The following is a 22,394-nucleotide window of genomic DNA, read 5'->3' on the forward strand; positions in this document are numbered from 1 at the left end:
GAAAAAATCTGCATTATTGCCCTCTCCAATCTGTAATTTTTATAGGTGCAGAGCTAGATACAGTGAACATGACAGCTCGTCTCCCCGCCGAAAGGGCATAGAACTTAATCTCCCAAGTTCAACGTTTTCTTCCCTTGTGAAAAGTCAAAGCGAAGTGGGTTCTTCAGCTTCTTGGGACTATGGCTTCCACAATTCTATTAGTACCATTAGCCAGGTTGCACATGAGAATTCTGCAGTGGCTTCTGTCTTCCCAGTGGTCCTTCCAGTGTCTCCCTCTGAATCATCCTATCCTGCTGACGGAATCATGCTAGAAGGACCTTCTTTGATGGATAGCTGCCAATCAACTGATCACTGGTGCCCCCTTTGTTCCGACCCAATCCGTTGCCACTGTGACCACGGATGCCTCTCAGATCGGGTGGGGGGGCATTATCTCGGCTGGACTGTCCAAGGCACATGGCAAGAACACGAGGCACATCTGCATATCAATGTTCTGGAGATGAGGGCGGTGCTTCTAGCGTTGCAGGCACTTCAAGACCTTCTTCCTCTAGGGACAATTGCGATACAATCAGACAACATGTCGGTGGTTTGGTATGTCAACAAACATTGCAGTACCAGATCTTACCCACTCTGTCGAGAGGCCATGCGAGTTTGGGAATTGGCGATTTCTTCCCAGCGCTTTCTTGTTGCAACGCACATTCCACGGACGACCAACATGATAGCTGACAAGCTCAGCCGGGCAATCCTAATGCCTCTCAAGTGGTCTCTGAAAGGGGAAACAGTGCATCAGATTTTCCGGAAATGGGGACAGCCTTGCTACAACCTTTTTGCCAGCCCTGTCAATGCCAAATGCAGCAGCTATTTTTCCCTCATTCTCCCTCTGGGGGAGACTCCCAGAGACGCTCTGGCTCACGATTGGCCCATGGGACTTCTGTATGCCTTTCCTCCAATCACTCTCATTTCTAAAGTGTTTCAGAAAGCCAGTCAGCTGGGAAGCAAGTTGATCCTCATTGCTCCTTACTGGCCTTGTCAGGTCTGGTTCCCCTTCCTCGAGTCTCTCATCCTGGACTATCCATGGATTCTGGACCCAGCTCCAGATCTATTGACACACATGTCGGGTTCGCTACACCCCTCAATCCACACCCTCAAATTGACAGCGTAGCTGCTGCAATTCCATTCCTAGTCAGGCTTCATGATGCATCATCCTCAGTGTCACATATTCTTATGTCCTCCCGTAAACCTTCAACTAGGAGGCTGTATGGCAGTAAATGGAAAAGATTTTCTATTTGGGCATAGAGAATGAATTTAGATCCATACACTGTTTCTATCCCTGTGATTTTGGAATTTCTCTTCAAGCTTTTTCAACAAGGATCTGCCGCTGCCACTATCAGAGTCCAATTGGCGGCAATTTCTCATTTTCACTTAGGTTTTCCAGATACCATTTTAATGTCTCATAAGCTATGCAAGACCTTTTTGAAAGGGGCCACTCTATTGAGACCACCTCTGCAAGAACCAGTGGCTTCTTGGGATTTTGTGTTGTCCAAATTGACATCTTCCCCCTTTGAACCTTCCCACTCATGTTCACTAAAATTTTTGTCTTGGACGACCTTGTTTTTGGTAGCTATCACATCAGCTAGATGGGTATCGGAGCTATGGGCCTTGTCTATTAAGCCACCATATTTGATTTTTCACAAAGACAGGGTGTCATTGTGTACTAATCCCTCCTTTGACCCCAAAGTTTGTTGTAATGCTACCTTAAACCAATCAATAGAACTCCCAGTTTTCTTCTCTAACCACTGTAATGCAGCTGAGTACCGTTTTAATCAGCTAGACGTTCATAGACAACTAAGTTTTTATCTACAGCGGACTCAGGATTTCAGGAAATCAGATCAACTATTCATTTCCTTTTCTGACTGTAGATTGGGCTTACTAGTTTCTAAAGTGACACTATCTAATTGGATTTCCAGTTCTATAGCCTTTATCTATAGCTCAGAGGGCAAACCTTTAACCCTGCAGGATCAGTGCTCATTCTGCCAGGTCGCTATCTACCTCTGCAGCCTTTCAAGCCAGGGTACCATTTGATAATATTTGTGCAGCAGCTACGTGGGCTACCCCTCACACTTTTATTACTCATTACAAATTGGATTTGGCATCCAGGGGTAGAACATCCTTTGGCTCCACGGTGCTCAAGAGTATTTTCCAATGAGCCACCCAAGAATAAGGCACTAGGGACGCTGTCCCATATGTAAAAATGAAGGTGAGATCAGAATACCTAACATAATGAAGTTATGTACTCACCATAACGTTCCATGTTGGTAATCCATCTCACCCTTCATTTTTACCAACCCGCCCTCCTGCCCTCATCCTGGAAGATCTGGAAGTAATAATTTGATTGCCCTTGGTTGGAGACCCTTTAGTATTGGTTGTTTTTATGGTGGTTATTCTAGTGAGCAGCAAACAAGATCTGGGGATTGTACTAGTGCACCATGGGATAACCTGCTTAGCCACGATCCAACCAAAAGTCTTCCAGCTTGTAAATCGGTCGAGTCAGAGCCGAGGATCGGCTCCAAACCCATATGTAAAAATGAAGTGTGAGATGGACTACCAACATGGAATGTTATGGTGAGTACATAAGTTCTTTTTTAAACAATGCCCATCTGCCTAACTGAATGAAGGACTGATAATAAAGATTTTAAGCTTTATCCAATAAAATAACTTTTGGTATTTTTTGGTCTCAGAACTGGAAAGCGCCAGGGAAGACAACGTTTTTAAGGAAACCATTCTCAGACTTATGGCTGTTTCTTACTGTAGTTTTTACACATTTAATGACTTTTCTCCACTAGACTTGTAGTCTAAGGGAGGCTCAGTTCTATTTTTACTTTGTTATTCAAGCCTAGTTTTTTTTTAACCAGACACACTAGCCTCATTGGTAGCTGTCAAAAATGAAGGTGTTTATTGTTTAATTTATTCTTGATTACCATGCCAGTTATATCCTTGAATTTCTAAGTCCCATATTTTCTCTGCCAATGGATGTAAATGTAACGCAAATAAAGGGGAAAGAAGACACCTCTACCTAGTTCCTGTGTTGAGACATAACTTATCAGAGAGTAACTCTCCCACTTAAATTTCTGCTTCTGATCCCACATATACTTTCTAATTAACCATATTCTATGTGGAAAGGCAAATATTTCTATTGCCTTACTCATAAAATCCCAAATTACTCGTTACTCTACATCAATATCCACCAACAGCAGTGACATTTTCTAACATTTTGGTTTCTTCTGGATCATCATTGTTCTATTAACGTTGTCAGATGATTGCCTCCCCTCCACAAAACTACACTGATCCATATCTATCAATTTTGGCAACACTTTTGCCATTCTTTTAGCTATAATAGAAATAAATACTTTATAGTCATGAGTTTAAAATTTAAATGGACCTTTATAAAACTGGTTCTGATGGGTCTTTACCGTCTTTCAGTATTACAGCCACAACCACTTTCTTCTAGGATGTTGATGCTTCCCCTCCCTTTAAGATACTGCTAAAACATTCCATATCTTTAGCACTTTCTTCCCTCCTTGCTTCTAAACTTCCACCGTAATCCCATCTATTCCTAGAGAGTTTCCTACAAATTGGTTATACATCAACATCATTATGTCATCTCCTCCTATCTTAACTATTTTTTTTTGTATGGTAATCAAGAAAATCCAGCCCCACTTGCAGACAACGCCACCCTGTACCTGGCATTTCAGCATTGAACATTCTTTTTTAAACACCTTTATTCAGTTATCACTGGTGACATAGACAAGCTTACATTTATACAAAAGCAATCAAACCATTCTAGCAAGTTCAGATTTACAAATATTATACATTGCATATATTGTTTTATCATGTAATCAAAACAACTTTATGTAATTTGTTCAGTTTCTGCCATCTCTTAAACTTCGTTCTTCCTCCAAAACATTTTTCTGCATGTATTGTTCCCACAATTTCCATTTTTACTCTAATTTACTCCTACCCTTTTCTAAAGATCTCACTACCTGTTGTTTTTTTTAAACAAGCAACATCGTTGCCTATGTCATAAGTGACATTTATGTAAATGAAAACAAACCAAATTGACATAATCACAGCTGCAAGCATTTTACTTCACAAACCATATTGACATAATCCCAATGGCAAACATTATACATCATTTATAATCTACCCAGTCATTATCAGTCAAACATTAGCTCATTCAAGTCATGCCTTCTTTCAAACCTCATTCCTCCCTTGTATGCATTGTTCCCATAATTCCCATTTTTCCTATGTAATTTGCTCCTATCCCTTTTTAAAGATTCCAGTTCCAGTTACTATATTCACTACTTCTAGTACAGTTGGTTTAGACCTTGATTTCCATTTCCTAGTAATTGCTTTTTTGGCAGCCACCATAATTAGACACAGCAAGGCCTTACTATGTATAGGCAATTCCAAATCTGTGTCATAGCTCAGAAAAATCATTTCCCTAGTTAAACCATTTTCCTCACCCAGTATCTCTGACAGAGTAGTCTGCAAGAAATCTTTAAAGTCTGCCAACTCATTACACTCCCAGAAAATATGTTCTTATTTATTTATTTCTTCCGCCATCACACTTCCCAACATTTCCTGTCTACCTGAGGAAAAATTCTCTGAAGTCTAACATGGGGTATACAAATGTCTATGTAAACATTTCCAAGCAAAAATCCTAAATCTTCTAGATTTTGTTACATATTTGGGAGACATACATATAATCTCCCCATTGTTTCTTTATGAATTGCTTATCCAATCTCTCCTTACAGATCCTTTTTAAACTTCTCTGATTGCTTCTTATAGTTATCATGCTATATTTTATATATTCCACTAATTATTGATTTTTTACTGGCAGCTTCTGTTCTAGATTCTCCTAAAAACTCTTAACAGTGCTGATCTTTCATTTAGGACGCACCATTTCTTTCTCTCTGCCTGTACCCCTGATATCAGTCTTTGATAGGGAGAGCAGTCTCTAATCTGCAGTCCAAATAAATTCTTGGCATCTTCCCATTCTATTACCTTTCCCTCACTAGTTATTTGCTCCCAATGTCTTGGTTTCTTGCCAGTTTCTTCAAATAAATTTCAGCCCCCTCTTGCCTATTGTCTGAATCCCTAATTGCAGTTATCCCTATCGGCATAATCTCCTTTTTCCATTCCCATGTTGGCTTAGTTCTTAGAATACTGTCTGCTACTTCATGAATATAATATTCTGTATGATTATTGTTATTCGAAATCCCAGTCTCTCTCTGTTTCTTGAGCATTCCCCTATTTCGTCATCAACCCTTTCCACTTTTTTATTGTAGGTTACTGATTGTCCTGTTTATAGGAGCCTTAACTGTGTAGCTCTGAAATAACCCTTCAAACTGGGTAATCCCAATCCTCCTTGTTCTGTTGGAAGAATCAGCGTATCCCACTTGACTCTTGCTGTCTTTCCCTCCCAGATAAAATCATTCAGTATTTTTAATTAATTGGTATCCACAACTTCTCTTCTGGTTGATAAAAATATGCCTGACCTATGTATAAGACTAAATACATTTTAACGCTTGTATCTTACTGTCCATATCCATATAACAGAGCTTCCAGTTTCTCTGTTTTTGTATAATCTTTTTGTTTAGACTCTTCCCACATATCCTTAGCTGCCACATCAGAATCATTTTTAATCCATACTCCTAAATATTTAATTTTATCATGTCCCCACAAATATTGATATTGCTGAACCAGTTCATGTGTGGCTACATAATTTACCGCTATTGCCTTTATTTTAGCTTCATTAATTTTGTATCCTGAAAGATTTGAAACCATCTCAAAATGTTCCATAACACTGTAATGTCCTTTTCTGGATTTGTCAGGTGTAAATCGTCTCCAGATAGAGCTAGCCTCTCCCGATCACCATACCACTTATATTCTTGAATTTCTGGGTCCCTTATTTTGTTAGTGGTTCTAAATGTCATCCAAATAACACTGGGGAAAGAGGACAATCATGCCTGTTTCCTCTGCTCAAGCAGAAAATTAAAGTGGGTAGGGTCCCCCTCTACAATTTGTGCTTGAGCAGAGGAAACTGGCATGATTGTTTTCTTTCCCCTTTGTTATGCAATCTGAGTGTCATGCTGTTAAACGCTAGAATTCTAAATCTCAAAATTACTCAAAAAAGTCCATCTATTCTCTGTCTTATATTCCCTACTTAGAGGCGATCTCTGCTTGACTTACAAAGCCATGTCTGACCCAGCCCTGTTAGAAATGCTGCATTTAACGAAATCCCAATCCCTCCGCACCACACGCTGCAGAGACCTTAACCTCATTACCATAATCAAGAGAGTGTGCTGGAGGGACAGGTTCATAACCCAGAGACTGCACATGCTATGGAATAGACTTCCCATACATGTCAAACAGAGCACCTCACTGGCCCTGGCCCGCTTCAAGAGAACTATTGATGAGTGGATGGGAAATCCCGGGGATCACTCCAGTGGCTCTACTGGACAAAGGCACTGGGAACTAAGGTCGGATGGCATGATGCCAGGGTAATCCTATGGTCTAAGCTTGTAAAGGCTCCAGGGCCATTAACCTAGTACACACCTATGAACCTATGTTTGTCTCCCCTCCACAAAACCACATTGATCTGTATCTATCAGTTTTAGCATCACCTTTGCCATTCTTTTAGCCATTGTAGACATAAACATGTAATCATGGCTTAGTAGTGAAATGAGCTTGTAGGAAGCTGGATCTGATGGATCTTTAACCTCTTTAAGTATTACAGCTACGCCACTTTCTTCTAGGATGCTGGTACTTCTCCTCCTCTTAAAATCTGTTAAACAAAACCTTCCAAATCTTTCATTTTTTTTCTCCTACTTTCCAAACTTTCACAGGAATACCATCTGTTCCTGGGGACTTTCCTGTAAATTGGTTATACATCACCATTTTTATCTCACCTCCCCCCCCATCCTAACTGTTAGTAATTGAGCCTCAACCTTGGCATATTTAATTTTTCCATAAACATTTCTGTTTGTGCCTTTTCTTGATTTCAGTATTTCTCTGCTTTATACAGACTTTCATAGAATTTCCTAAATATTTCTAATACCTCTACAGGATCTCTTGTTACATTCTTTGTAAAATGCTTCCTAACCTTGGTGACAGCCCTTTATACTTTCTGTTGCTTGAGTCATTGTGGTAAAAGTTTTTGTGTTCTAGAGTTATCAGAAAACAGTTGCTTAACAACAGTCTTTCTAAACTCGTGCATATTATCGAGGTACTCCCTTATTTTCTGTTTAGAATTCTGCAGTTGTTCCCTCTCTTGCTCTGTGTGATTCTCTTTATTCTGCAATACTTTAACATTTGTCAGTCCCTCTGATAATTCATGTTACTTCTTAACCATATCTCCTGTTCTTTTATTTCCACCATATTTTTAAACTCCACTTTAATTTATCCTACTCCCTGACTATGATTTCAGAAGAAATTTCTGTCTTCTGTAATATCTCCTGAATAATTTCCACTAACCGTTCCTTAAATTCCTCTCTTTTCAACAGATAGGTGAGAAAATGCTAGTGTCTCATTTTTATTTCATTATCCTGTATTTTTATTTTAGTTATTATTGGTGCATGATCTGAAATAAATGTTGGATGTGTGTATCAAGACGTTCAGTTAAATGCACATGTTCTTGTGAAATGTAAATTCTGTCTAGTCTAGCCCAGTTTTTGTATCTTGGGGAATAATATTTAAATTTACTCTGAACTGCCAGTACTGAATTTACATCTTCCATGCCAAATATTTTCATAAATTTCTTCAAAAGTCTATCCAACTTTGTTATAGTTTGGCTTCTGGGCTCCACAGACGCACCTTCACTGCTGCAAATCAAATTCCAGGCCCCACCTATAAGTCATTTTCCTTGCTGAAAGTTGATTATTTCTCCCAGAATTTTCTTAGCTCCATTATAGTAGTTTTAGGTGGAGTATAAATACATGCCAGTGTATTTTATTTTATTTTTTATTTTACATTTGTTGACCGGGATAGTCCGACTGGATGCATGTCCATTTTCAGCGGAGGCCCGGGGAAAAAAGCTCCAAGGTAAGCAGTTAAGATTATAGATGCAACATTACATATTGCAAATACAATATTTACAGCGTCTACATACGTAAACGAGTTATACAAATTCCACAGGTTAGAGGTAATCCCGAGTGTAAGTCAGGATTAAGTAACACAAAATAAGCTGAATTAACAGTTTTTACTCATTCTAGCGGAGAGTTAGCCAGACTTGATTCATTGACATAGCCAGTTAAGTGTCAGATGTTGTTTGAGTCTTGTCTTGAATTGACACAGGGTGGAAAGTAAAGTAATAGCTGGGAGAGAGTTCCAGGCTCTACCTACAGAGTTGGCAAAGAGTCACCGGCTGTGTTATTAATTTTGCTATTCTGAATTAGTAGTCTATTAGAGGATCGAAGCGGTGTAGGATTTTTATAAGGGGTGATGATATTTTTAAGTGCAGGAGTATTGTCCAGATTATAGAGGATTTTATAGGCCATAATCAGTTGATTATACTGGATTAGGCTGGGTAGTTTTAGCCACCCAAGCTGGTTTAGATTGGTACAATGATGTGTCCTAAAAGGCAGTCCAGTAGCAAATCTGGAAATGTGGTTGTAGCAGATTGAGAGTTTAAGGACAGACTTGTTTAGAGAGTAGAGGGGATGCATAGAGAAGCATTGAAATAAGGTGAGAGAGCTATGGCAATTCTAGCAGGAGGGGTTAGGAAGGCTTTTATTCTGTAAAATGACCCTAGTTTTTTATTGATGGTTTTGATGGATTGTTTAACATGTAGGTCAAATTTTAGATTATTGTCTATGATGACACCTAGTAGTTTTGTAGAGGGGTCAGGGGAGATTATTGTGCCATCATTTGCTTTTATGGTAAAGGTGAATGCAGTAGACCTATATGTTGGTGAGAAAAACAACATTTTAGTTTTTTGGGAATTTACGATCAGATGATGATCAGAAAGCCTGTTCTCTGTTGTGTTAAAGTTGGTCTGGTTAGCTGACCATAGCTCTGTTGGAGATGTGGCCGAGCAGATCAGGTCAGCATATTGGATACAGCTGACTTTTGGGCTGACAGTATAAAGGTCATTAATGAAGATGGAGAACAGCAGGGGCCCTAGTATAGAACCTTGTGGTACACCAAGGTTATTAGGTAGGAGGTTAGAGAGTTTGTTTTGCCAAAGGACAGACTGCTGTCTGCCATTCAGATAGGATTGAAACCATTGAAGAGTTTTAGTATCTAGACAGAATGTTTTCAGGGTGTGGATTAAAAGTTGGTGATCAACCATGTCAAATGCCTTGGAAAGATCCAAAAAGAGGGCTGAGGATATATAATTATTGTTGCGATTATGGTTTATGGTGTTGATGAAGGCTAGGAGGGCTGAAGTAGTGCTGTGGTGAGGTCGGAAGCCATGCTGGGTGTCTGTCATAAGGTGATTCTAGATTAGGTGGTGCATCAGTTGTCTATAAATACATTTTTCCATAATCTTTGCAAGTCGAAATAGTATAGCTATTGGCCTATAATTGAATAATCCAGTAGAGCTGCCTCCTTTGTGAAGTAGGATTACATAGGACATTTTCCAAATGGTGGGGATTTTAGCTTCTGCAATGGTTTGATTGATTAGTACTGAGATGGGGTAAGCAGTAGCATCAGCTGCTTTTTGTAGGTACTCGGCAGAGAGTTGATCAGCAGAGAGTGTTGTGGGTTTTAATTTTTTGATCGAGGTACGGCTAAGTGAAGTGGTGACTGGTTGGAAGCTGAACGAGAGTTGGTTTCTAGGGGTGGTACCTACAGGGCCAGGGGAGCTAGGAGGTAGTTGGCTAGCTAGCGCTTGAATTGTCTCAGTAAAGAATCTGTTAAAACTGTCTGAGACATCCTCACGGGGTTTATCAATGGTAGCAGCGGGGAAAGGGGTTGAAGTTTGTCCAGGATGGAGTAGTTTATTTAAATTTGCCCAAAACTTCTGAGGGTTATTTTGATTTATTTGCTGTAAATTACAGTAGTATTGTTTTTTGTCTTGTAAAATGGATTTTTTTAGTCTCGTTCCTAGATGCCTATATTTAATGTGATCTTGGGGGTCTTTAGTAGTACGCTATAAAGCCCATGTTTTGTTTCTAAGGGTTATTTTGAGTTCGGACTCTCTAGAAAGCCATGGCGCAGTTTTTGCCTTTGTTCTTGTTGAGCGAACAGATGCATGTGAATCAAGGATCTCAAGGAATTTGTTGTTAAAGTATACAACTGCTTCCTCTAAGGGGAGGTGTTTTAAAATAGACCTTTTACATGAGTTTAGTTCTTGTTGGAATTTGGCAGGGTTAAAGTTTTTTTTTTTTTTCTTCTTACCATTCTGAGTAAGGGTTGTTGGGAGTTAATGGCTTTGTGCTTAATTATATAGGTGAGAAGGTGATCACTTAGGTCATCAGGGAGGGTCCTAGAGGTGTACAGTTGGGGGTGTCTGTTTGAGTACCCAGTCAAGTATGCTTTCTTTTTGGTTAGGTTTACCTATCCTGGTAGGGGTGGTTATGATTTGTGTAAATACATGCAGGTTAATATGGGTGGTTGGGAATTCTGAAGAACAGGTGCCCCAGTCTATGTTAAAATCACAGAGTAGTAGGTTTTCTTGGGGGTAGTGATATGACAGCCAGTGAAGGGTATCTTCAAGTGTAGATATATTGTTGCCTGGGGGAATGTACATACAGATGATATTGATACATTTATTTTTATTAAGTTGCAATTTGGTGGCAAGAATCTCTGAGTTATTAAACCTCCTCCCTAGCCAGTAGCCCCTTAATACTACAAATCTCCATTATTATCCTTCTTATCTTCTTCTATCACTGTTGGAGCTCCTCTTGCAATTAATATAAGTACTCCTCTTTTCCTTTGTCCCAGGTATTCCACTGAATAACTATTCTGAAAACCTTTCTTTATCAAATTCACACATTCATTTTTTTCTAAGTGCGTCTCCTGTAGCAAAGTTATTTGCACTCTGCATTTTTTAATATCTTTCGGTACTCTTTTGTATGTATCTATGAGACCATTGACATTTAAAGACATTACAGAAAGCATCAGTGCATCAAAAAGTTATTGCCACCCCATTTTATGTATAACTTTGTTAAATGTCTGATTCCAGCTTTTGTGTTATATGTTTACACTGTTTGGCAGACTGAAATTTTACACAGTTTTTTCTTGTGTTATCCATTTGGCATCCAGCCAATGCTACTTCTTACAAAGATTTTTGTTTTATTGAAAGTCTTCAAATGAAAAAACACCCCCTAATACCTATTAACTTAATACTAACACACAAAACTATCTATATCGTCAAATATTGAAGTTTTATTTTCGTAATAGGAACAAATGTCCAAACTGTCAGCCACACTTAGGCTTGAGTTAACCTAAAAGAAAAGGTTATACATGCTAAGATGTGTTGTGCAACCTGTGCTTCTACTAGGTGCTGTCTGGTTTTGTCTATCTTTATAGCTTTCCCAGATGGGAGAACACCTGAATGCTTTCAGAGACCATTATCTAGTAGCCATTTTCTCTTTTTTTCTATTCAATTACTCTTTATCAGATTGCCACCATGGAGACATAAGGACCAGATACAGAATTGCTACTAAGCATACATTTATTTGCTAGAAAATTAAGTTTACTCGTTTTCTTTTAAAACTTGTTACTCAAGTCAAGCTATGGGCTTTAATCCAGTCATTCCCCCATGCAAGAATGAGAAATAGCACATTAATGTTTCTTTTGTCATGCTCTTTTAACCAGACTTTATACAGACAGACAGGCACTCACACACACACACACACACACACACACACACACACACTGCCTACATTTCTTAAAACTGAACATGGATAAAGAGAGAAGGGAGAAAGAAAAAAAAACACCTGTTTACAATAGTATCCCCATTACAATTAAAAACAACTGGGGAAACTTTATAGAGTGCAAAGAAAATCGCACACTATAAAAATGGTACTATTATGAAGTAATTTTTGTTTTACTTAGTTAACTTTCTCCCTTCTCTTTTCCTCCCGTAAACATTTTCCGAACTTTAATGATATGAAGTAGGACATATCCTACACAATTCCACCGAAGTACAAAATAGTCCAATATATCAGTACTTTCTTGTTCTGTCATATTTCACAAATATTTTTGCTTTGTAATCCCTCATTTGTCAGTTTCCAATTTACTGGTTTTATTCCTGTTCATCTCCATCTTCCAAACCCTGTCTCTGCTTCATTTCTGATGTACTCTCAATTCTTCTAGTGAACTCTCATGCTCCTTTTCTTCTTTTTAACAGGTAGGTGGGGAAGTGCCATTGTCTCATTTGTACTTAATTAACCTGCCTTCTTATCCTAGTTGTTATTGGTGCATGATCTGAAATAGTTTTTGGATGTGTGTGGAAGCATTCATTTAAATACCAAAGTCCCTATGAAATGTAATTACTGTCTTATCTAGGCCAGGTATTTGATATATTTTCCATTTTGGGTCCCCTAGATGCATCCTCGCTGCTGTGAATCAACTTCCACTACCCACCTGTTGAAATATGATTTCTCCCAAAATGTTCGTAATCTCAATTTTAGGTATAATAAAAATACACACCAGTGTAATCCTTCTCACTTGTCCTTAGCACCTTATTACCACAATTGTTGTATTGCTATCCTTTTTACTCTTCTGTCACTATTTGAGCTTCTCTAGCAAATAATGTAAATACTCCCCTTTTCCTTTGTCCCTGATATTTTGCTGAATATCCATCCTGAAATCATTTCTTTATCAAATTCACTTGCTCACTTCTTTCCAAACAAGTCTCCTGTAGCATTGCTATTTGCACTCTGCATTTCTTAATATAATTTAGTCGTCTTACTTTTGTCTTATAACTATGAGGCCATTCACATTCTTAAATATGTTTAGTGTAGCCATTATAATGAGAAATTATTATTCCCACCTATTATATATGGCAGCTTTTTAAATATCTGTTTCTGCCTTTTGTTTTACATGCACCCACTAATGTCTGGCAAGTTGGTCCTTTATGTAGTAGTTTCTTGTTATTTCCATTTGAACCTATGTCACATTTAACAAGATTTTTTTGTTTTAATAAAAACCCTCCAAATAATGAAGTTTAACCCTCCTGATAGGAGCAATTGTCCCAAATCGACAGCGCATTAACTAACCTAAGTTAAGGTTATCCATGCTAATATAGCCTATGCTCCTACTTACACTAATTGCTGTCTGTTCTTGTCTTATCTTTATTTCCCTCCCAGATGTGAAATCAGCTTATATGCTTTCAGAAAACATTAACCGTAAGAAACATTTTTTCTGGTTACCTTTAAATAAAACTAAATTATGTAGTGTTCTTGTAAATGAATTAAAGTCTTTAGTTACCAGAAAAGCTGTTCTCTTATTCACTTCCAGTAATTTCAAACTTTATATTTTACTGAGCTGCTTGTTGTATCTTTTCATTTTACATTTGTTTCAGTAAACAATGTCTAGACCTCTCAATTTATTGCCTTCATATTTAGTCAGCTTGTTTCCATGGAAACACGTGAACAAAGTCCTTGTCTATTAACACTGAACAGTTATTTGGTAAAGGAAAACGTTATGTAACTTTATGGTCTCTCATAAAAAGAAAATTGCTTAAACAAAAAAAAATTGTCATTATTTTAAGCCTAGGGGATTAATCCAGATATTCTCCTGCAAAGGTAAAAGAAAACATCTCAACTCTACATACATTATGTTCAGTGTACCTTTTACACTACATCCCCTACTTCAACAGCCCAAGAGTACAGCCCATTAACTCAAATGTGCTTTTGTCCAGTCTTTCTTCTCTTTACATTGTAATGTCTGCATTTCTTAAAATTAAAAAAGAAAAAAAGTACTTGCTTACTTTAGTATCTTCACACACAACATGAAAATGCCTTACTTTACAACATGCAACTGATATCATGAAATGCTTTATTCAAATACTATTAAGAACTCTTTAGTGTCCTTCCCGACATCAGTGACATGAAGTTTATTCTGTAAGCCCCCCTCCTCAACAAGTTTAACTAAGTGAACTAAAATCCAGTCTTTCTCAGCTTCTTTTTTCTGATAAAGCCATATGTCACATATGTGACTGATGCTTATAGCCTCATATGTATTCACTAATTTCAGTGTTGCTGGAATTTCTGTTCATCTTGATCTCCCAACCCCAGATTCCTGTTGGAAGTCCAAGGTACTCCTGTTTCTTCTAGTCAGGTCTTGCACTTTTTTACCTTTCTAAAGAATTTTTTTTCTGGAACCTTGGAAAAGGTTTCACTGGCAGTCTGTCTATGAGCTTTATTGTCAGCCGAGTCCCCTTCTGTTTGATGGACATACTTTTGTATTTCCTCTATAGCCTGATCTGCATAAAAAATAACACTGATCTCTAGGGAAAAATATCCTGACGACTACTGGCTACAGCATATTGAATCTAAAAATCTTCCTCTTGATTTTTCCTGATTGTTGGGATAAATTTGCTTCTCTTCTTCCTGGTGTACGGTGAATAATCATTTTCCACTCCAAGTTCCACTTCTCCAAGTTTTCGTACTTTGCCCTTCTGCCACAATTTGTCAGATTCATCTCTTTTTGCTGGTGTGATTGTGTCTTTATTAATACACCTGTATTAGTAAAGAGACAATCACACCAGCAAAAAGATATGCCATTTTAGCTAGCAAATTTTGCTATGGAATACCAGTCCATTTATTTGTGCTTTCATAGAATTAATACAGGCTGTTCCTTCCAGTTTTTCTGGTACAGCAGAAAATCTCAAAATGCATCTCTGCTTGCTCTGTTCTCTACCATTTTTTAAAACATCTCTTCTTGAGCAGTCTTAAAGTCAGCCAGATTTTTCATTTCAACCGCTGATTTTGCATTTTTATCAGCTTGTCTGAATAGCTGTTTAAAGCTTCTTCCATTTTACAGCCTTTTGCTATTTGAGTTGATATACTCCTTCAGTGGTACATTTATTTTAATCAGCTCAGAGCACATTTGGCTTATTTTTACCTCTAAATCACTGGATGCCATCTCTTATACCAAGGTTGGAACTTGAACTGCTTTTTGCCGAACTGCTGCTGTATTCTCCCCAGTCACTGTTTTCTCTTCACCTTTTCTAGTTGGTTTTCTTTCTGGCTGTCTGACTGTCGTCTTTGCTGGTATCCAAGCATTGTACTTACTAACCAGTAAATTAATTTTACTAAAATGGGGAGAATTACTAGCCCTCATCTCTCAGTTTCTTTTTTCACCCTGGAAGAGCTGAAATTAAGCTGTTCTCATTGTGCAAGCATCTTGGAAAGCCCTGGCCAGATTTCCCTTGAGAAAAATTCATTGATACCTTAGGTCATTCTGACCTCTACATCTTCAGACTTTGTTTTCTTAGGTCCTCATTTTGGAGCTTTTAAGGAGGAAGCATGTGTAATGGGTAGACCAAATGGTCATCATTCTATTTGCTGCAGTAACCTTTTGGCTGTATGGGTCTTATCCTGCCCAGGACTCAGCTGGCCAACTTCTCAAAACTCTGGCTCTCTCCTGCATCTTCATTCTAACTGCTGATTGGCCATCCATTTGGAAGGAAATCAGCTGTTGGACTGAAGACAACTTTAGTACGTTCCGGCTGCCTCGAGGGAAAGCCTGTGAGGCTTCTCAGGAGCAGCACTTGGGCTTCAAGCTTCATTTCTGGCAGTAAGTCCCATCAGGGGAACCATTCCACACAGAAATTGTTGCCCTTTTTAGAAAAAAGTGTATTTTATTTGGTGACCAAATATGGTATTCTCCCTTTAAGAAACACACTATTTTTCAGAATATCAGAAATTTCCTGTGTGGGGCCATGGTTTTCATCTAAGGGCTTATTTTTGATGAGGGGTAATTTGTGTTAAAAGTATACTGGTGGTGTAAACTTTTAATGTTTTGGTAAGAATTTAAGGAGCGGGAGTGTTTAAATGGGCGCAAATATGTTTGATGTTTTTAGTGTTTGTGTACATTTCATGACAACTTGCCTGTTACTTTTTCTGTCTTGGTACATAGAGTAGTGGTGCTTTATTTTGACAGGATTTTTTTATGCTTTTACAAAAAAGGACTTTGTGGGGAAGTGTAAGAGTGTGTGTATGTGTGTGTGCGCTGCTTGTGGACACCTGCTTGACAACTTATTTTCATGTCTAACTCATTCCAGCACTGCTTATCTGCATTTGTTACCTCTTTGTTGGTTGCAGCATGGGGTCCTTTTGGCTTTTCTACTGCTGTACCTAAAAAAAAAAAGACACGCACAAAAAGCCCTTAATACAATCACAGGCTTAAACAGTGTCTCAGTTATTTGTGAGCTAACCTGTACTGGCCAACTTGTGTTCCTTAGTCTTTTCCTTGTGTAGTCCTTTCAACCACCATGGAGTGGGGTCAGCCACATCCTCTTTGGCTGTTTCAGTGTCCAGTTTGGGCATGGGATAACCACCACTTTGGGTCTGGGAGATGCTCTTTGGGATGCTTGTTTCAGTAACAGAGGAAAGAGACCGTTTGACAGGGTTGAAGTACCATCTCTTAGTCAGTCTTCCAGTGTGCTATCTGCAAAGAAAATGTAGAAGGTTAGACATTGTTCATATGAAGACTTTGTGTCTGTCTGTAAGGATGATTTTCTTACCTTAGCCAGAGGGTTATTACAGGCTGTTAATCCTGTTGCTCAGAAATCCTTTCCTGTGGGCAGTGATAGTAAAGAAATTCCTGAGGAAGATTGGTCAGAGGATGAGGATATTGATGTCAAAGACAGTGCTTCTCCTGTAGATTCCAAAGCCCATAACTGATTCGGACGAAACTTGATTCTCTCCACCTCCTTGGAGGAATTTTCTTTTTCTCAGACTATTTCCAGGATGAATGAGATATGTTTGTGGGAAAAATTGGATGTTCCCTCTGAATTCAGGAGATGCTGTAATGCGTTGCAAATGGTTGCACCTCATTGTACACCCATCCCTCTTATTTTGCCAACCTTGGGGGATGTGTTTATTGCTGTCTCTAATAATCTTGTCTGTCAATCTTCAGTCCCAGATGGGCTGTATAAAGTACATAAAGCTGACACATTTTTGTTTTCTCATCTTAAATCAGCTCCAGCTGCTATGTCTACTTTTTTGCTAGCTGGAAACACACTGTTAATATCACCCCCTCTCCTGTTGACAAAGCAGATAAGGTATTGGACAGATTTGGTAAGAGAATTTTATCTTCTTCCATTTTGACTAATATAATTCTTAACTACCAGGCTCATATGTGGAAGTTTATTCTGCTTTGTCCAGACAGTTTGAAGGAATACTCTTCTTCACTTCCTTCAGAGGATAGCTCCTTTCTGAATCCTATTGTTGATGATTTTTCTCAAGTATATAAACTCGCTTTGAAGCGTGTGTATGATTGTGCCGATACTGTGTCTAGGGACAGTTCTGTTGCTACAGTTTGTAGATACATGCCTGAGTACATAACCAGAAGTTTACTGATGAAGTAAAGTGTTAAATTTTGCATTCGGTGTTAAATAGGTTTTTTTGGCCTTTGTGCCACTTAGGTCATCAAACAATTTGACGAGAGGGGGAAGTTTATTCTGGAAGTGTCTTAAGATATTTAAGCCCCCCCCCACACACACACACACACACATATCTCTGAAATCCACTTTTCTTTTGAAAAGTGAAACAAGCAATCCCTGCCATCTCAAGGCAAATATGGAGCAAAAATGCGATAGGAAGAGGGGGAACAGCGAGAAACCAGGATCATTCCTAAGATAGGGACAGTCTAATAATACTTCACAATGACTTTGCCAACATTCTATCTCACATTCCCTCCCTTCCTGCCCCTATCTCTCAAAATTTGTCCCAGAAGTCTGGCTCTTTGCATTTCCCTTTGGAACCAGATTGTTTCAGTCTCTTGGGTGATAAAAGTGGTTCAGGAGAGTTACAGGTGGCATTGGATACTGATACCCCCTGTCAGGGGAATTCTTCCCCATTCTCCAGGCCAAACAGAGTTGTTTCTTCAGGTTCTTCAGCATATACCCTAGGAGTCCCAGAACCACTTCCCTTATGTCAAAGGAGCAGAGGCTTCTATTCCATAATTTGTCTGGTACTAAAGAAAGTGCTTTCATGGAAACCAATTATAGGCCTTTCTTTCTTTGATCTTTATGTGAAAGTACCATAATTCAAAATTCTGACCGTTCAGACTCTTGTTACCTCTCATTCCTTTTTTGAGTGTTATAGTAAAATTAGAACTAAAGGATGCTTATCATATTCTCACAGCCACAGGCTTCAAAAGATTGCTCATATTTTCTGTATTTGGGTCACATTATTAATTCTTTTCATTACCATTGGGTTATCTACCGATCCATGGGTGTTTACAAAGTGTATAGCTCCAATGATAGCTAATTGCAGACTGCAAGACATTCATATATTTCTTTATTTAGAAGACTTTTTTATTGTTGCAGAATCTTTTCCCAGGTGTCAAGAGTCCTTAACATGAGTTTTGTCTCTTCTTACCAATCTGGAATTCCAGATAAATGTGGAAAAAATCCTCATTGATTCCATCAGATGGGATTGTGTTTTTAGGCTGCCTTCTAGATAACATCTCAGCAAATGATTTTCTTAAACAGGATAAGGTGGATTTTTACCTGAAAGCTTTCCTGAGCTTCTCCAGTCAGTCTCATACTTGTGCAAGATAATATCTCAGGCTTCTAGAGTTCATGGCTTGTGTAATTCTCATGATTCCTTTTCACAGGTTGCATAATGAGGAAAATTCAGTGGTTTGTTAAAAAAAAAACATAGACCCAACATTTTCATCCTGTGGAATTTCTAATTCCAATTTTGGGCTGTGTCAATAAGGAACTGCACTGAAAGAGACTGGAAATAGTTCGAAATCCAGTTCTCCCCCTTTCTCCTAAGATCATAGGTCAGTCTGTAACTACAGACACCTCTGATTTTCTTGGGGAGCAGTCTTGATCTGAATTCCTCAGACAGACCCAGGCATATAAAAGTCAAAGAGATGTTTGCTGTGATCCATGCTTTAAAATCTCCATCATCTGTTGGTCCCAGGGCCTCTTCAGGTAATTACATACAAAACCACACTGATGTGGTACATATACAAGGAGGGTCACCAAGTGGTTGTACCCTGTGCGCAGGCTGACTATGATAGATTAGGAGGGAGCTCTGCAGGATTCCATGACCCTGTAAGCATCCTACACTCTGTCAATGCAAAATATAGTGACAGAAAATCTTGCCAAGACAAGGTCAGACACAAATAAATGGAAATTAAATGAGAGGGCCTTGCAGGAGTGGATCCATTTGTGGGAAAACCTCAAGTAGACCTTGTCACTTTTCAAAATAGACAACTAAACAAATTCTATGCCAGGCCTCCTTGCAAGCAAGCCAGGAAAATGGATGTATTTTTATTCCTGTTGTCGGGAATGTTCCTTTATGCATTTCCACTATTTCAACTGGTAACCGGGGTAATTCTGAAGATTCAGGAGGACTTTCTAAAAATCTGTGTTTTGAGACTGTTTTGACCAAGCAACTTTGGTTCTCCCTACTTATGGTACTGGTCAAGGGCAATTGCCACAAGTTTCACCACAGGCTGGACCTATTCACACAAGAGGAAGGGAGATTGATGCATCTCAGTCTTAAACATCTTCAGCTAACTGCCTGGAAGATTAATTTCAATACTTTTTAGGCACCTCTTTCAGTGGGACATGTATCAAGTCCTAAAGGTGGCATGAAAACATGTTACTCAAAAGTCTTGCTTTGGCAAGTGGAAAAGATATTCAAGTCAGCACTGGGTCTTAACCTGGGTCACATCAGGCATTATGTAACATTGGTTCTGAAATATTTGTGAGTTACTTTCCTCTAACTTATCTTACTCTTCTGTCAAGGTACATATTGCTGCCATTTCAGCATGTCTGCACATTGATCCTCCCCTTCCTTCTCTGTTTTTGGTGAAATAATTTTGAAGGCAGTTTTACATTTTATTCCTTCTAGAAAAAAATGATAAAAGGTAGTAGCTCAAGACCTGATTGTGGTGTAGGAAAGAGAGTAAAACTTGGCTCCTATCTGAAAGTTCCAAAGTTTTCTTATTAAATCCCTTCATATCTTCAAAATTAGTTGCCTTGAGTCAGTATTCATTTAAAGAAGCTCTGTTTGCTTTAGCACTTTCATCTTATAGATTTAATCAGATCAGGAAAGTTTATTTTACAATTTAATACTCTAGCTGTACCTAGCCATTTTAGTTACAGAAATTATGTATGGCATGCGCATGCATAGGATCTGAGTAAATGAAGTAAAGGTCCTTATAGGCTACTCAAGCTAGACCATATACCAAGATCTGTGTTTTTTTCTGTATTTTGTTCTACACTACATGCATACTTTTGTCTTAGAATGGTATGTTCATGTTTCTAAACTAATAAGGGCGTACATCAAAATAATGCCATTTACTCATGCAAAAGAGAAGTACAACAGTGTTACAAAAGTAGATCCTTCCAACAGAACAAGGTGGTTTAGGATTACCTGATTTGAAAGGGTATTTTAGAGCTACACTTTTTATTTTTTTCTATCTATCTATCTATCCACCCATCCTTTGTTGACTTGGGTTAATCTTGCTAGGCTGCTAGCATTTTTTCAGGTGAGACCTGAGGTGGTGTTTATAGTACTAGAGGAAGTTTGAGGTGGGCATCAAGGAACTTTCCTACTCTTTTTGATTGGTGCATTGGGAACTTTTACATCCACCTGAGCTACTACCAACTCAAGATGATGGGACCTCTGTTTAACATTTCATCTGAAGGATTTCACATTCAGGAATATGTAGCACCCCCTTGCAGTGACAGCATGCTGTCTACCAGGTTTTGAAGTAGAACCTACAGCCTTCTACAACAAAGGCGTGTGTGCTACTTGTGCCACTAACACTGACAAGGTAAAGCTGATACACAAAACACAAGCAGAAGGTTTTAATACAAAGTGGGAAGGAATAATGATTAAGCCGGGAAGGGGGGAGTTCAAGAAATAGAGACTGTGGAATTTCAGATGCTGCTCCTTAAGGAGAACAGTCACCATACAGAATATACTGTTCACAAAGTTGCAGAAAGTATCCTAAGAATTAAGCCAACTTAAGAGTGGAGAAAGGATATTTCACCATTAGGGATGACTACAAGAGTAGGGGTATGGAAAAATGGCAAGAGAGGAATTTACTGGAGAAAAGTAGCAAAGGAACAAAGGTACCGGAAGCAAATAACTACAGAGGGAAAGGTAATAGAGTGGGATGAGGCCAGCAAGAAGTTCGAACTGCAGTTTTCAGACCACCTTCCCCACCAGGGATTTAATATCTGAGTATAGGTAAAGAGAAAAGGATAGGCGAGTCCTAAGTGAAAAACCTGCTGTGGTAGAGCTTTAGTTGCATCTAGAACAGAAGCTGCTGCTAACAAAGGGATAATTAGTAGGGTATATCAAATATTGCATGATAACTGTAAGAGTCAATCTAGAGAAAGTTAGAAAAGACTGGGAAGAGAGAGTGGAAAAGCAATTTAAAAGTATTTTCAGTATTAGTGGTATTTAATCTGTTATGTATTTAGAAACTGACAATATTGTTTCATAAAGAGTACAAGAGTTTCTAGTAATGCTGTTTTAGTAAGGTAGCAGTAAAGCTTTCACACTGATTGTGATATATTTGTAGTTAGTTTTACTAAGTAGAGCAGTTAATGATGTGCATAGCAAGAGATGTAAAAAATTGAATTGGGACAGAAATTTATTGCTTACCACTACTGCATCTTCCATAACATATTTTAAGTTCACTGATAAATTGCTTTCTTAGTTTGTACCTGCTGATTGGGCATGCTTTTTTAATGTCGGTCCATTTGTTGTTGAGTGCCAGCCTATTGAGCCTTTTTTTTTTTCCAGCACTGAATGCGCAGAAGAATTACAGAAACTCCTGCCAGGCTTTCTCCGTGTGGCCCCACAGACAACATTTCTACCGACTTCCCCGCATATGAACTTGCTGCAAAACATGTTGCCAGTGCAGAACCTGCAGCCAGCTGTGCAGCTGGAGTACAAGGTACAAATAGGATCCTGAAGTGAAGAATGTAAATCCATTTTGTTTAATTTTTAACAGCTTATCCAAGGCAAATATACACTTAAAAATATTTCTTTTTTTCTATTTTTGTGCCGGATGGATCACAAATAAGAATTTGTGTTGCACATGAAATTAAAGTGCTTGCTTTTTGATGTTTCCTATTTTTCATTTTAAAGATCTGTCCTTACACAAGGCCCTCACTTGATATGCAACCTAGATCCAGAAATGTCTTATAAGATTGAACCAGTAAACACACTACT

The 22,394-nt window shown here is 38.5% G+C and overlaps 1 protein-coding gene across 1 annotated transcript in view; it reads left to right on the forward strand.

The window, feature by feature from the left end:
- Nucleotides 1-22,394, forward strand: part of SIK3 (SIK family kinase 3) — a gene marked incomplete in the record, with an annotated part of 4,425,276 nt that overhangs the window by 2,793,299 nt on the left and 1,609,583 nt on the right. The window contains 1 exon segment of the mRNA XM_044080968.1: nt 21,963-22,116. Within this exon segment, the coding sequence (XP_043936903.1) occupies nt 21,963-22,116 (154 nt within the window).

Source organism: Protopterus annectens, chromosome 8.part0, assembly GCF_019279795.1.
Source record: "Protopterus annectens isolate FY-2018-M chromosome 8.part0, PAN1.0, whole genome shotgun sequence".
NCBI classification, from domain to species: domain Eukaryota; kingdom Metazoa; phylum Chordata; order Ceratodontiformes; family Protopteridae; genus Protopterus; species Protopterus annectens.